Source organism: Staurois parvus, unplaced genomic scaffold (genome assembly GCF_062004578.1).
Source record: "Staurois parvus isolate SC_StPar_1 unplaced genomic scaffold, SC_StPar_1.0 ptg000259l, whole genome shotgun sequence".
Taxonomy (NCBI): domain Eukaryota; kingdom Metazoa; phylum Chordata; class Amphibia; order Anura; family Ranidae; genus Staurois; species Staurois parvus.
The window spans coordinates 572501-586942 of NW_028318055.1; the positions used below are offsets into that span (position 1 = coordinate 572501).

A 14442-nucleotide genomic window follows, 5' to 3' on the forward strand; every position below is an offset into this window, starting at 1 on the left:
GGTCAATGCCTCCTTCGCTATCCCACGGTTTGCACTTAGCCTTCCCAAATGGTAACCAGTGTGCGGATGTACCTGGATCCCACAGTGTGCGGATGTACCTGGCTCCCACAGTGTGCGGATGTACCTGGCTCCCACAGTGTGCGGATGTACCTGGCTCCCACAGTGTGCGGATGTACCTGGCTCCCACAGTGTGCGGATGTACCTGGCTCCCACAGTGTGCGGATGTACCTGGCTCCCACAGGAGCTCAGAAAGAAACAACAGAGGAGGCCAGTAGTGCAATATTGCCTTAGGGTGTTTATTCCACACAATGGGTATGTATACAGCAAGAAAGCAAATAAAATAGATTACTGACCGATTGCAAGCTGCCGCCGGGACCCCTTGTGGTGCCGGCGGTAAGGCGTCAAAACAGCTACAGCCCGACCCTGACGCGTTTCGAGCAAGTGCTCTTAGTCATAGGGTGTCCTGGCCATCCTTGTCTGTCTGTCTGTCACAATGGCCAATAAGTCACAAAATTATCACCGATTCAACCACTTTCAACCTTTTTTTAAAAAATGTTTACTGCAGTTGAATTGAAGATGTCCACTGAGTGGGCCAAATGTTGAGATTGCAGTGATGTGCTCACATCTTGTTTTCACTAGATTTGCAACATAGTTACATAGTTAGTCTGCCTTAAAAAAAGACAAAAGTCCATCCAGTTCAACCAAAAAAAAAAAAGTTATAAACCTACACCTACAGTTGATCCAGAGAAAGGTAAAAAACCCAGCAAAGCACGATCCAATCTGCTCCTGCCGAGGAAAAAATTCCTTCCTGATCCCCCGAGAGGCAATCGGATATTCCCTGGATCAACTTCACCTATAAATGTTATATCCAGTTATATTCTGTGTATCCAAGAAAGGATCCAGGACTTTTTTAAAGGAATCCACTGAGCTGGCCAGAACCAACTCTTCAGGGAGTCTATTCCACATTTTCACAGCTTTCACTGTGAAGAAACCTTTCTGTATTTGGAGATTAAATTTCTTTTCCTCCAGACACAAGACACAAAGTAAAACTAAAAGGTAAAATATTTTTCCCATTTTGAATGGAGTAAAAAATGGTTTATAGTTCCTGCCAGGTTTGTTTTTGCCATCTGTTTTCCATCGGGTAGATTTATCTTCACTTCCTGTTCCATAACCAAAACAGGAAGTGAGTGGAAATCCCTGGTTGTCAGCCAGGTCACCAGAACAAGTGTCACTATTGAAAGATTTTCCTTTTTTAAAATCAGTAAGAAAGATTTTTCTATTACTGTTCTGGACACAAACCCAACATTTGGGATTTTCCTTCACTTTCAGTGATAATGGTAAACACAATGAGAGGGTGAATCTCCCTAACGGGACGTAAAAAAAAATGCACAACGTTCTAATCCCTTTCCACTCTATTCAAAACTTTAAAAAAAGCTTTGCAGTTCAGTACACTTTTAAAAAGGTTTCAGAATCGGGCAGCTGGGCTGGGAAGAACTATAAAACTTTCATGGAAAGTGAAGACAAACATGTGGCCATTACTTCACAAATGTATTATCGACCTACGCATGGCAGGAACACGGGTCCACCACAGTACATTCGTCCTAGAAGACTTCACATTCAGGTGCCCGAAGGGACCTACAATGACCCATTATTACAGAAACACTAATCTGCTAAATTAAAGAGTCAGTACCAGGAATAATGTTCCTCCCCACCACAAACAAGAACCGCCCCCGAGAATTACCCATCAATTTAAATGGTTCACACAACAATAACATTCACACCGTGGTGCACAGATGTCAGTTTTTCTGCATGTATTCTACAAAGGCACAACAGAATCAATTGTTGTCTATGTGTCCTGTTCACACCACAACACTAGTATCACCTGCAGATTTTTTCTGTGCAGGAATCTGCAATGTGTGTAACACTCAATGATACGTACAGGAAACCGGATATCTCTGCAAGTGTAATCTGCACGTCAGTTTCCATGCACATATGTTGTGAACGAGCCCTTAACCCCCCTGGCGGTATTCCCGAGTGTAGCTCGGGGTAAAGTTTCAGTACCAAAAGCGGTAACCCCCCCCCGAGCTACACTCGGGCTTACCATGCGGCGTTGCTCAGGGAGTCCCTGCAGCGCTTACCTTGTCCTTCGCTCCCGCGATGTGTCCCCTGCAGCATCCCCGGCCATCACCTCCGGCCGATGCCGGCATCCGGCTTCCGTGTTCCAGTCCCTGTGACGTCGGGACGTATGGCGGCAAATTTGAAAATGAAAAAAAAAGACTTTTTTTTTTAAAACAATTATTACATAGTGTAACATTCCTGTATCAAACCATTTCACATACATTTTGTCCCGAGTGCTTTGTCCTGCGCCCTGCCTGCATTTTTACTGTTCTTTCTGCCTGGAAACTGAGAAACGTCCATGGCGTCCAAAAAGCGTCCCTTTAGGTCAGACGCGGTTTTAGACCGGCTAGAGAACAGCGATAGTAAATCAGAACCACTTGCAGAATTGAGTGATAATGATTCGTGGGGGAAATTCCTCATCGGACACTGAAAACGATTCTGCGACTTTGCTCAGCGATGTGCGAACTTGGCGCTATATTTCACATTTCAGTGTTTTTGGTTTGATTATATTATTGAATTAAATGTATTATTATTATTATATTATTATTTTTTATGATTATTTATTAAATTATAATTTATGATTTCGTGTTTCAAGTTTTATCCTCCCCGGGATGTTTACTAGACTCTTGTCCGGACAGATTTCAGTGAGTTATTCCTAAAAATTACAGGCCGACAATAAAAAAACTACATATTTCCATGCAAAAAAATGTACCGCTTTCAGCACCAGAAATCTGAAATAATCAGACCGCCAGGGAGGTTAAAGTAGCTGTAAAGGCTGAAGGTTTTTTACCTTCATGTATTCTATGCATGAAGGTAAATAATCTTCTGTGTGCAGCAGCCCCCTCCAGCCCCCTCAATACCTACCTGAGCCTCATCGCGATCCAGCCATGTGAATGACAGCCTCGGCTGTCTCAGGTCTCTGCCTCCTCATTAGCGGAGACAGCAAGTGGGAGCCATTGGCTCCCGCTGTTGTCAAACACTGCAAGTCAGCCAATGAGAAGAGAGGGGGTGGGGCCAAGCCGCGGCTGTGTGTGTGAATGGACACACGGAAAAGTAGGTGCCCTCATAGAAAGCTGCTTGCTGTGGGGGCATCCAACAGGAGGGAGGGGCCAGGAGAGCCTACGAGGAACCCGAGAAGAGGAGAATCAGGGCTGCTCTGTGCAAAACCACCGCACACAGCAGGTAAGTATAACATGTTTGTTATTTTCCAAAAAAAAATGAACCTTTAGAATCGCTTTAAGGCATGTTGTGAATGACGTCACAGTTTACTGTCCTCGCAATCAAACTGTCAAGTCATCAAATGGCTGGTGTCATAACTGATCACATGTGCACCACGGCAACTGCAGATCAGACAGAGGCTAAGACAGCAGCTTCTTCTGGATGTAAGGGCTCGTTCACACTTGATGGTTTTACCAATGCTTGCCAAACGCCCCTATAGCGTTTGGCAAGAGTTGGTCCTGCGTTTGCCGCTCGGCAAACGCTCCGCAAACGCTGCATGCGCGGTGTAGCGGCGCTTGCTAGGCATTTGACGAGCGTTAAAAACACCCCACAAACGCCTATAATGAAGTTTAAATAGTGTTACCGCTCCGCAAACGCCAGCCGGGCGTTTGCGGAGCGGCACCATAGACTAGAATAGGAGGCTTCAACGCCTCCTGACTCGACCAGAGGCGTCCGTTTTGCCGCGACGCAGCGCTGACGCTCCCGTTAGAACAGCACCATGTGCTGCAATGTGCAGAATTGTCCGAGGCATTTGGGAAGCGATAAAAACGCTTCCCAAACGCCTCTCTGCCGCCTGCACACAACGCTGGTGTGAACGTAGCCTACGGGGGTCGATCCCACTTTGAGGTCCTGCGTCAACAGCTGTTGACTAAAAAGAGTTTTACGTTCCCATACAAGTCTGTGGGAATGTATTACCCACCTGAAGCAGATCAAATGCACTTGTCAATGAATTCTGAATCTCAGAAGCATCTCAATCTGCTGCCATTGACAAGTGCTGATCACAATTGTTTGAACTGGCACTTGGAGACACGATGTGCAAAAAGGTGCCATTCATAATCCGTATCTTCTGTCCTGGTTCAGGCACTTCCTGTTTCAAGTAATAACAGCGCCAGTTGTGCTGATTGGTCCCCCTGTGTCACCTGCCGGGAACTACAAACAACACTGCAGTATAAACTACAAGTGGCAAAGCTGAAAACAGTATTTTATGAAAAAAACGCCTTTTTATGCACAGAGCGAACTAAAACGTTGTCAAGTTAGGGATTACAAATGTGCCTGGTGGCGTCCTGAAGAAGTAAGGGGGGGGGGGGCATAGTAAAAATGATGAGTTTGAGAAAGAAATTGGCTTAGCTCACCTGCCAAAGTCACGTAACCATCCTCCCCCCAATAACAAATTCTCTGCCGCTGTCATTTTTTTTTCAGTCCCACTTAGCTTATTCCTATTTTCCGAGTTATTCTCCATCATACTCACGCCCAGTGACTCCAGGGTTGTTCTACTGTGATCCACAGCTCTGCGGCTGAACAACAGGTCCTGCGCCGCCATCTTCCTTTGTGAACGGGAGCCAGCTTTGTCATCTAGGTTCTTGCAGCCGCCCCCCTAATGACGTGCCACCAGGTCCATCTTCCAGTACTTTGTGGTGCCTCAGCTGATGGGATAAGTGACAGATATCCAAGGAGGCTGCAGGGCACGGTTCAGGTCATTCACGCCAAGCCAAAAAATGGAGGCAGGGGGCAAGTCGACTACGAGAATAAGAATAAAAGCTAAATAGAAAAAAGTGGGCTGAGGGATGGAATCGTGAAAACATTTATTCTTGTGTGAAGTCTGCTTTATGTATCTATTCACCGATTTTTATTCTTACAATTTAAACAGTGATATCTGCTCTCCTTTATAAATGGGGTTCTACGTTTACAAAACATGACATCACTACTGCTGAGCGGGTGACAGCGGGACGTCATCAATAGCGATGAGATAATAAATGTGTATGCACAGCCAAGAATTAGCTTTTCATTTTGGATAGAATAGTGAAAGGTTGGAGCCTCAGAGCTGCTGGGTGTCCCGGCTGGGGAGGATCACCTGGTTTGTTTGACCTTTTCCACACTTTAGTGCAGAAAGAAATGGGAAATACAAAATGTAAACGTTGTCACGGGACGTGAAGGTGAGGGGAATCTTTGAACGGAGATATTTTTTCAGTTACAGCTAAGAAGAGAAGAGATTTTCTCGATTTCACTTCCTATTCTGTTTACATAATAGGAAGTCAGAACCTCATAGAGGCTCTACTTCTAACCAATCCTTACTCCACCTGAAACGTAAAGGAGATGTGCCATTAAAAACAAAATGCACTTTCCCTTTTAGCCCCAATTTTTCCCCTCAACAGATGTATACTTCCTGTACTGAGATCGGATGGACGCATCTTCCGGGCAGTGTTTACACCCAGCAATACAAGTCCTCACTGTCCTGGCCGAACCTGTGATGAAGAGCCCCACAAACTTCTATGGTGGTTGTTTAGCTTTGTTTCCTGAGGGTGGAGGCAAGGCCAGGTGAGCCCATTGAAGTTGGAGAAGCTGTACAGCGTGAACTAGGACAGCAAGGACTTGGCACCGGATGAAAACAATCCCTAGGATCTGCAGCCATTGGAACGTGGTAAGCATACATCTGTAAAGGGGGAGGGTGGGATTGGTTAGGTCAAGACAAAGGGGCAAAAAGGATAAATGTAATTGGTTTTAAAGCTGACCTTCACTCTCTTCAATGATTTTGAAATACCTTTTTTGCAACACCCGACCCTGCAGTTCCTTCTTTCTCGCCTACATAGGAGTGACATCAAAAAGCTGCCTGCGGTCTCCGAGTATGCCATGTCACACATCCTAAGAGACTTTGGGGAAATTCCCACAATACTGCGCATGAGCTGCGGCATGTCATTAGGAGGCTAGCTGCAAGTTCCAGGAAAAAAGACGGCTGCACCCCGATGACTTAAGAAGAGAAGATGGCAGCATGGGACCCGGCACATGGCAGTGGATTACACCAGACAACACTGGTTTCCTTGGGTGTACAAGTGTGTATTTCAGAAAAACCAGTAGACAAGGAAAGAAGGAAAAAATAAACGTAGGGGGGAGTGATGTTCCGCTTTAACCTCTTGCTCACCATGTAAGTCATGTGTGTGGCAGTAGGGAGGGTGGGCCTTAACCACACATGAATCCAAGAGGACCGAGATTTATGTATCGAGAGCCACTCATTGCGCACTACCATCAAAGTGCCCAAGTTGCCAAAGACAGGCTCCTGATCAGGTGACCACAGTGACAGCCAATCACAGTGACGATGTCATCAGAAAGTCTATTCCACCTCCTGGCATTAAAGTCCAATTAAAGCCCATCTCCAGCTTTGCCAACACTTTAACCTCCCTGGCGGTATTCCCGAGTGTAGCTCGGGGTAAAGTTTCAGTACCAAAAGCGGTAACCCCCCCCCGAGCTACACTCGGGCTTACCATGCGGCGTTGCTCAGGGAGTCCCTGCAGCACTTACCTTGTCCTTCGCTCCCACGATGCGTCCCCTGCAGCGTCCCCGGCCATCTCCTCCGGCCGATGCCGGCATCCGGCTTCCGTGTTCCGGTCCCTGTGACGTCGGGACGTACGGGTGCCGAAACCGGCGGCAAATTTGAAATTTTTAAAAAATTTCATTTTTTTTTTTTTTAATGATTATTACATAGTAAAACATTGCTGTTTCAACCAATTTCACATACATTTTGTCCCTACTGCTTTGTCCGGCGCCCTGCCTGCATTTTGACTGTTCTTTCTGCCTGGAAACTTAGAAAAGTCCATCTGTCTTCTGGGTTCCATCCCCTGCGAGCGTTGGGACGTACGGGGGACGGAACAGCGAGAAATTCAAAAATGACAAAAAGTGACATTCACTAAACTCACATAGTAAACCATTACTGTATCAAACCATTTCACATACATTTTGTCCCGAGTGCTTTGTCCGGCGCCCTGCCTGCATTGTTACTGTCCTTTCTACCTGGAAACTGAGAAACGTCCATGGCGTCCAAAAAGCGTCCCTTTAGGTCAGACGTGGTTTTAGACCGGCTAGAGAACAGCGATAGTAAATCAGAACCACTTGCAGAATTGAGTGATAATGATTCGTGGGGGAAATTCCTCATCAGACACTGAAAACGATTCTGCGACTTTGCTCAGTGATGTGCGAACTTGGCGCTATATTTCAAATTTCAGTGTTTTTGGTTTGATTATATTATTGAATTAAATTTATTATTATATTATTTTTTATGATTATTTATTAAATTATAATTTATGATTTCGAGTTTCAAGTTTTATCCTCCCCGGGATGTTTACTAGACTCTTGTTCAGACAGATTTCAGTGAGTTATTCCTAAAAATTACAGCCTACAATAAAAAAAAATACATATTTCCATGCAAAAAATGGTACCACTTTCAGCACAAAAAAATCGGAAATAATCAGACCGCCAGGGAGGTTAAATAATTGCTGTCAGGTTGTATAAACCATATGTAGCCTTCGCCACACACAGTATAAGGCGCACTCTTCCAGCAGCTCATTCCCAGGACAAAATGGGGTTGGGCATTGCTGAGCCATTCACATAAATTAATACAAGGCTTCCTCTGATTGGCTGAGATGGAGATCCCAATGTGATTTGCCCACCTCAGCCCTTCAGGGGAAGCCTTGTATTCAAGGATAAAATACAAAGCTTTTCCAGGAATGGCTGAGCAGCGCTCAGCACAACTAAATTGTGTTCCAACAGCAGCTGAGAAATCCCTGCGCCCCGGCTGGAACACAGCACTGATGCTACGTAGTTTATACCGCGCGCTCAACTATTAGTAAAGGAAAATGATCACCTGGGCCAGCATGGTCAAAACAAACGATTTAATGTGATAGCAAAGCTGGAGTTAGGCTCTAGATCAGTGGTTCTCAACCTTCCTAATGCCGCGACCCTTTAATACAGTTCCTCATGTTGTGGTGACCCCCAACCATAAAATTATTTACCCAGTAATTATAATTCATGAGTGTCGTTTTACCTCCAATACTGCTGCTTTCTGCACAGTAGCTGCTCTCTGCACAGTAGCTGCTCTCTGCACAGTAGCTGCTCTCTGCACAGTAGCTGCTCTCTGCACAGTAGCTGCTCTCTGCACAGTAGCTGCTCTTTACACATCAGAAATATGTGTTTTCCAATGGTCTTAGGCAACCCCTGTGAAAGGGTCGTTCGACCCCCAAAGGGGTCACGACCCACAGGTTGAGAACCACTGCTTTAGAAGGTCAACCGGCAATTAGTCCCATCCTCCGCGCTGCTGCTGGCAGATGTGTGCGCATGAACCTCAGAGCTGCGTACAGGCAACCCGAGAGGATATGTTTGTAGGGGCTGCATGGACACAATCGCCTGTCAAAGTCTGACATGCAGGCAGGAGCAGGCGCTTGGATCTGAATGCACAGGTCCGCTGCCCTCAGGTCCGCTGCCTTCAGGTCCGCTGCCCTCAGGTCCGCTGCCCTCAGGTCCGCTGCCCACATCTCAAAGGGCTAAATGAGCCCTAAAGCCCGACTCCAGCTTTGCTACCACTTTAAATAATCTGCTTGGACTAAGCTGTCCCAAATGTACTATTATCCTGTCTGAAAGAGTCCTTAGGCCTCACGCAAACAGGACGTTTTAAAAACTCTCCTCCTCTTGGCAGCAGAGTTTTGGCAGAAAAAAAAACCCGCCTGATGCTTGTCAAAGTGTTTAGGCGCATTTACAGGCGTCAAGCACCTGGGTGTTAATTCATTTCATTGTCCAGAATAATCATTTATTCCAGCCATTGAAATGAATGAACGCTCAAGCGTTGCTCACCTGGCATGAACACAAGTTTAGGCGCAATTGCATGAATCAAGCGTTTTATTCTACCAACACGCTGCTGCTCCCGGACGCACTGGCCCTGGGGGGGGGTTCCTGCTGGTAAATGCTACTAAAAGCTTCTAAAAGTCTGTATGCATAGACACATAGGAGAACATAGAGGGCTGTTTAGAAGCAGTAACAAAGAAAAAAAAAACGCCTGGCACCCTAAAAGTTGCTGCAAACACACCTTGTGTGCACAATGCCACGGGGGAAGGGCTTTATAAAGCATTTTTAAAAAACATTTGGCATTGGAGTTCATTCACACCAGCAAGAGCATGTTAAAGGATACGTTCACCTATCGTAACATGTTACTGTAGCACTGCCCCCCCTCCCCCAACCCCCCATTGCAAAAGCTAGCAGGGGATCTTCTCATCCCCCAACCCGATCCCCCATTGCAAAAGCTAGCAGGGGATCTTCTCATCCCCCAACCCGATCCCCCATTGTAAAAGCTAGCAGGGGATCTTCTCATCCCCCAACCCGATCCCCCATTGTAAAAGCTAGCAGGGGATCTTCTCATCCCCCAACCCGATCCCCCATTGTAAAAGCTAGCAGGGGATCTTCTCATCCCCCAACCCGATCCCCCATTGTAAAAGCTAGCAGGGGATCTTCTCATCCCCCAATCCGATCCCCCATTGTAAAAGCTAGCAGGGGATCTTCTCATCCCCCAACCCGATCCCCCATTGTAAAAGCTAGCAGGGGATCTTCTCATCCCCCAACCCCCCATTGCAAAAGCTAGCAGGGGATCTTCTCATCCCCCAATCCGATCCCCCATTGTAAAAGCTAGCAGGGGATCTTCTCATCCCCCAACCCGATCCCCCATTGTAAAAGCTAGCAGGGGATCTTCTCATCCCCCAACCCGATCACCCATTGTAAAAGCTAGCAGGGGATCTTCTCATCCCCCAACCCGATCCCCCATTGTAAAAGCTAGCAGGGGATCTTCTCATCCCCCAACCCGATCCCCCATTGTAAAAGCTAGCAGGGGATCTTCTCATCCCCCCCAACCCGATCCCCCATTGTAAAAGCTAGCAGGGGATCTTCTCATCCCCCAACCCGATCCCCCATTGTAAAAGCTAGCAGGGGATCTTCTCACCCCCCCCAACCCGATCCCCCATTGTAAAAGCTAGCAGGGGATCTTCTCATCCCCCAACCCGATCCCCCATTGTAAAAGCTAGCAGGGGATCTTCTCATCCCCCAACCCGATCCCCCATTGTAAAAGCTAGCAGGGGATCTTCTCACCCCCCCAACCCGATCCCCCATTGTAAAAGCTAGCAGGGGATCTTCTCATCCCCCAACCCGATCCCCCATTGTAAAAGCTAGCAGAGGATCTTCTCACCCCCACAACCTGATCCCCCATTGTAAAAGCTAGCAGGGGATCTTCTCATCCCCCCCAACCCGATCCCCCATTGTAAAAGCTAGCAGGGGATCTTCTCATCCCCCAACCCGATCCCCCATTGTAAAAGCTAGCAGGGGATCTTCTCATCCCCCCCAACCCGATCCCCCATTGCAAAAGCTAGCAGGGGATCTTCTCAACCCCCCCAACCCGATCCCCCATTGTAAAAGCTAGCAGGGGATCTTCTCATCCCCCCCAACCCGATCCCCCATTGTAAAAGCTAGCAGGGGATCTTCTCATCCCCCCCAACCCGATCCCCCATTGTAAAAGCTAGCAGGGGATCTTCTCATCCCCCAACCCGATCCCCCATTGTAAAAGCTAGCAGAGGATCTTCTCATCCCCCCCAACCCGATCCCCCATTGTAAAAGCTAGCAGAGGATCTTCTCACCCCCCCAACCCGATCCCCCATTGTAAAAGCTAGCAGGGGATCTTCTCATCCCCCAACCCGATCCCCTATTGTAAAAGCTAGCAGGGGATCTTCTCACCCCCCCCAACCCGATCCCCCATTGTAAAAGCTAGCAGGGGATCTTCTCATCCCCCCCAACCCGATCCCCCATTGTAAAAGCTAGCAGGGGATCTTCTCATCCCCCAACCCGATCCCCCATTGTAAAAGCTAGCAGGGGACCTTCTCACCCCCCCCCCCCCCCCCGCTAGCATTCACATATTTTTTTTCACATGCAGTTGTGCGGGGCTCTGCCTGTCCGGCTGCGTCATTCATTTACAAAGTTCTGTGAATGGGAAACTTTAAGTACCGACAGCCTTTTGCAGCTGTCGGCTTGTAGTTCTCAATAGAATACCATGTCAGTGTTGTGGTAGTTCATTGAGTCTTCTTGTCAGTGTGAAACTACCTCCCCGTACAAGGTGTGTGCAGACAGCTCACACCAACAGCCTGCAGGAGTCCTGCATGGCGCCAGCCATCTACTGATCAATGGTGCAATGCTTTCCAGGCTCATAAAAAAAAAAAAAAAAAAAAACGACAATAATAATAATAGTAAATGCACATTTTTTTTACCTGCAGAAAATGTGCATTTATTATTTTTTTTAAAGTGAATGTATCCGTTTCTGCTTCAACAGACCAATGTAATTATGTGCTGCGATGGAGAGCTCCGCAGAGCGCTGAGCTGTGTGAAGATGTCCTACTTTTTCTTGTAGTGAATTGAATCTGTAGGACAGAAGACAAGACACCTTGCCCTTGTGTTAGACAAGGAAATGAATGCACCTAAGACACACCAACACCCATCACAGGGACCCCCACCTCCCGGCGGGTGACAGCAGTAAGGGCCGGGCGGGTGACAGCAGTAAGGGCCGGGCGGGTGACAGCAGTAAGGGCCGGGCGGGTGACAGCAGTAAGGGCCGGGCGGGTGGAAACACTAACGGCCGGGCGGGTGGCAGCAGTAAGGGCCGGGTGACAGCGGGAACGGCCGGGAAGGTGACAGCAGTAACGGCCGGGAAGGTGACAGCACTAATGACCGGCAGGTGACAGCGGGAACGGCCGGGCAGGTGACAGCGGGAACGGCCGGGCAGGTGACAGCGGGAACGGCCGGGCAGGTGACAGCGGGAACGGCCGGGCAGGTGACAGCGGGAACGGCCGGGCAGGTGACAGCGGGAACGGCCGGGCAGGTGACAGCGGGAACGGCCGGGCAGGTGACAGCGGGAACGGCCTGGCAGGTGACAGCGGGAACGGCCGGGCAGGTGACAGCGGGAACGGCCGGGCAGGTGACAGCGGGAACGGCCGGGCAGGTGACAGCGGGAACGGCCGGGCAGGTGACAGCGGGAACGGCCGGGCAGGTGACAGCGGGAACGGCCGGGCAGGTGACAGCACTAATGGCCGGGAAGGTGACAGCACTAATGGCCGGGAAGGTGACAGCAGTAAGGGCCGGCCAGGGGACAGCAGTAAGGGCCAGCCAGGGGACAGCAGTAAGGGCCGGCCAGGGGACAGCAGTAAGGGCCGGCCAGGGGACAGCAGTAAGGGCCGGCCAGGGGACAGCAGTAAGGGCCGGCCAGGGGACAGCAGTAAGGGCCGGCCAGGGGACAGCAGTAAGGGCCGGCCAGGGGACAGCAGGAACGGCCGGCAGGTGACAGCAGTAAGGGCCGGCCAGGGGACAGCAGGAACCACATGATGCCCCCAGTACCTGCCATGGCCTGTGATCAGTGATGGGTCCCACACCCAGTAATGGAGGGAGCGGGACTCACCTGGTGACCGGGCTGTATGGGCTCCGGGATCTCCGGCGGCCCGGGGAAGTGTCCGTCCTCTCATAAGTAGGAGATCGGCGGCCTAGCCGGTGTCCGCTGTACCCAGGACTGGGTGATCGGGCCGGACTGGCCGATTTCTTGCGATGGTTCCCCTGGGGCGAGGCCCTGGACGAGCTCCGGTCCCCTCTGTAAGCCTTGGGTGGCTGTTTACTGTACGAGGCCGCGGCCTCCTCCCTCTTCGGCCTGTGCGAGGCCGTGGCACGGCCCTCCGTCCTCTTGGCGGACTCCTCCTGAGGCCTCCAGGGCTGAGCGAGCATCAGAGGCTCGGCGGGGAGCAACAGGTTCCCCACGGCCAGTCTATTCCGCCTGTCCTCGGTGCGCCCTCCACGACCATCGTTCCTGTGCGCCGACTCCTGCCTTCGCTTCTTCCTCCGGCCGCTCCTGTCCGAGTCCCCGGCCTGCCGTAGAAGCGGCAGCGGCGTCTGGTGCAGCATAGGCGGCGAAGGGCACCTATCCGAGGCCGGGGATGGGATGAGGCCTAGTGCAGGGGGGAAAGCAGCCTCCTGGCCTTGCTCGCCCTCAGACAGCGAGCTGACGTCGTCGTATTCCACCGGGGCGCTGTGCAGAGTGCCGACCTTCCTGAGGAGATTCCTGCGCTCCCTCTGCCTCCTCTTTTTGTCTCTATGGTGCCGGGCTCCCCGAGGGACAGCTGGCACTTCTCCCTCCTCCATCAGGCCCATGTTGGCCTCCTCGGGCCTCCGTTTCCTCCTCCCGTGCCGATCCTTCCTCCGCCTCCCGGACGAGTCCCGGGGCTTGTGGCGGTGTCCGGACACTGAGGAGGCGGCTGAGGACGAGGTGGACAGGGCTGGGGCGGGGGGCTGGCTGAGAGAAGAGCCCCCTGGCATCGCGGGGCACAGAGGAGAGAACATGCCGGCCCTTTGTCCCCAAAGTCCCCTCACAGTGACCAATCACTTGTCTGCTGCTGGACGGGGCTCCTGTCACTCCGCACCGAGGCCGCTCATGTCCGTACACAATGCCCTAAGAACGAGCCGCACCGACGGAGCTCAGCACAGCCATGACTGAAACTTCTTCATCCGGGACTTGTGTCCGCTCCGCACTCAGCCCATGGTCGGTGCCTCAGTCAGCAGAGCCGTCCGCAGCCTCCTTCCCGCTCACACACACTGGCCGCCACCACTTTCTATGTCAGCCGGGCCGGGCCCGCAGTCTTCATGGTGAGGAGTCAGGCCTGCTACTGGGCAAAGCTAAACAAGGAAGTCCAGCCGGCTCCATCATCTGCACACACACCTCCCACTCCGGCACATGGCGGGGAGGGGAGAGCCGCTCACTGGAGGAAAGTCACTCAACGCCAGGCATGGCTGGAGCCCCACCGGGGTGTCACCTCATACACAGGGGGCTCCCTTCACACCGGCCCTCTGGAAGGAGGGGGTTCACCTCACACCGGCCCTCTGGAAGGAGGGGGCTCCCTTCACACCGGGCTCTGGAAGGAGGGGGCTCACCTCACACCGGCCCTCTGCAAGGAGGGGGTTCACCTCACACCGGCCCTCTGGAAGGAGGGGGCTCCCCTCACACCGGCCCTCTGCAAGGAGGGGGCTCCCTTCACACCGGGCTCTGGAAGGAGGGGGTTCACCTCACACCGGCCCTCTGCAAGGAGGGGGCTCCCTTCACACCGGCCCTCTGCAAGGAGGGGGCTCCCTTCACACCGGGCTCTGGAAGGAGGGGGTTCACCTCACACCGGGCTCTGCAAGGAGGGGGCTCCCTTCACACCGGCCCTCTGCAAGGAGGGGGCTCCCCTCTCCGGGCTTTCAGTTTCCTTCACTTTGACAGAACTTTAAAAACATGTC

The 14442-nt window shown here is 51.0% G+C and overlaps 1 protein-coding gene across 1 annotated transcript in view; it reads right to left on the reverse strand.

Moving 5' to 3' along the window:
* Window positions 1-14106, reverse strand: part of CDK13 (cyclin dependent kinase 13) — a 69816-nt gene extending 55710 nt beyond the window's left edge. Inside the window, exon 1 of the mRNA XM_089681093.1 lies at window positions 12581-14106. Coding sequence (XP_089537219.1) covers window positions 12581-13509 — 929 coding nt within the window. The 5' untranslated portion in view covers window positions 13510-14106. The remainder of the gene's footprint in view (window positions 1-12580) is intronic.
* Between the last annotated feature and the right edge of the window lie 336 nt (window positions 14107-14442).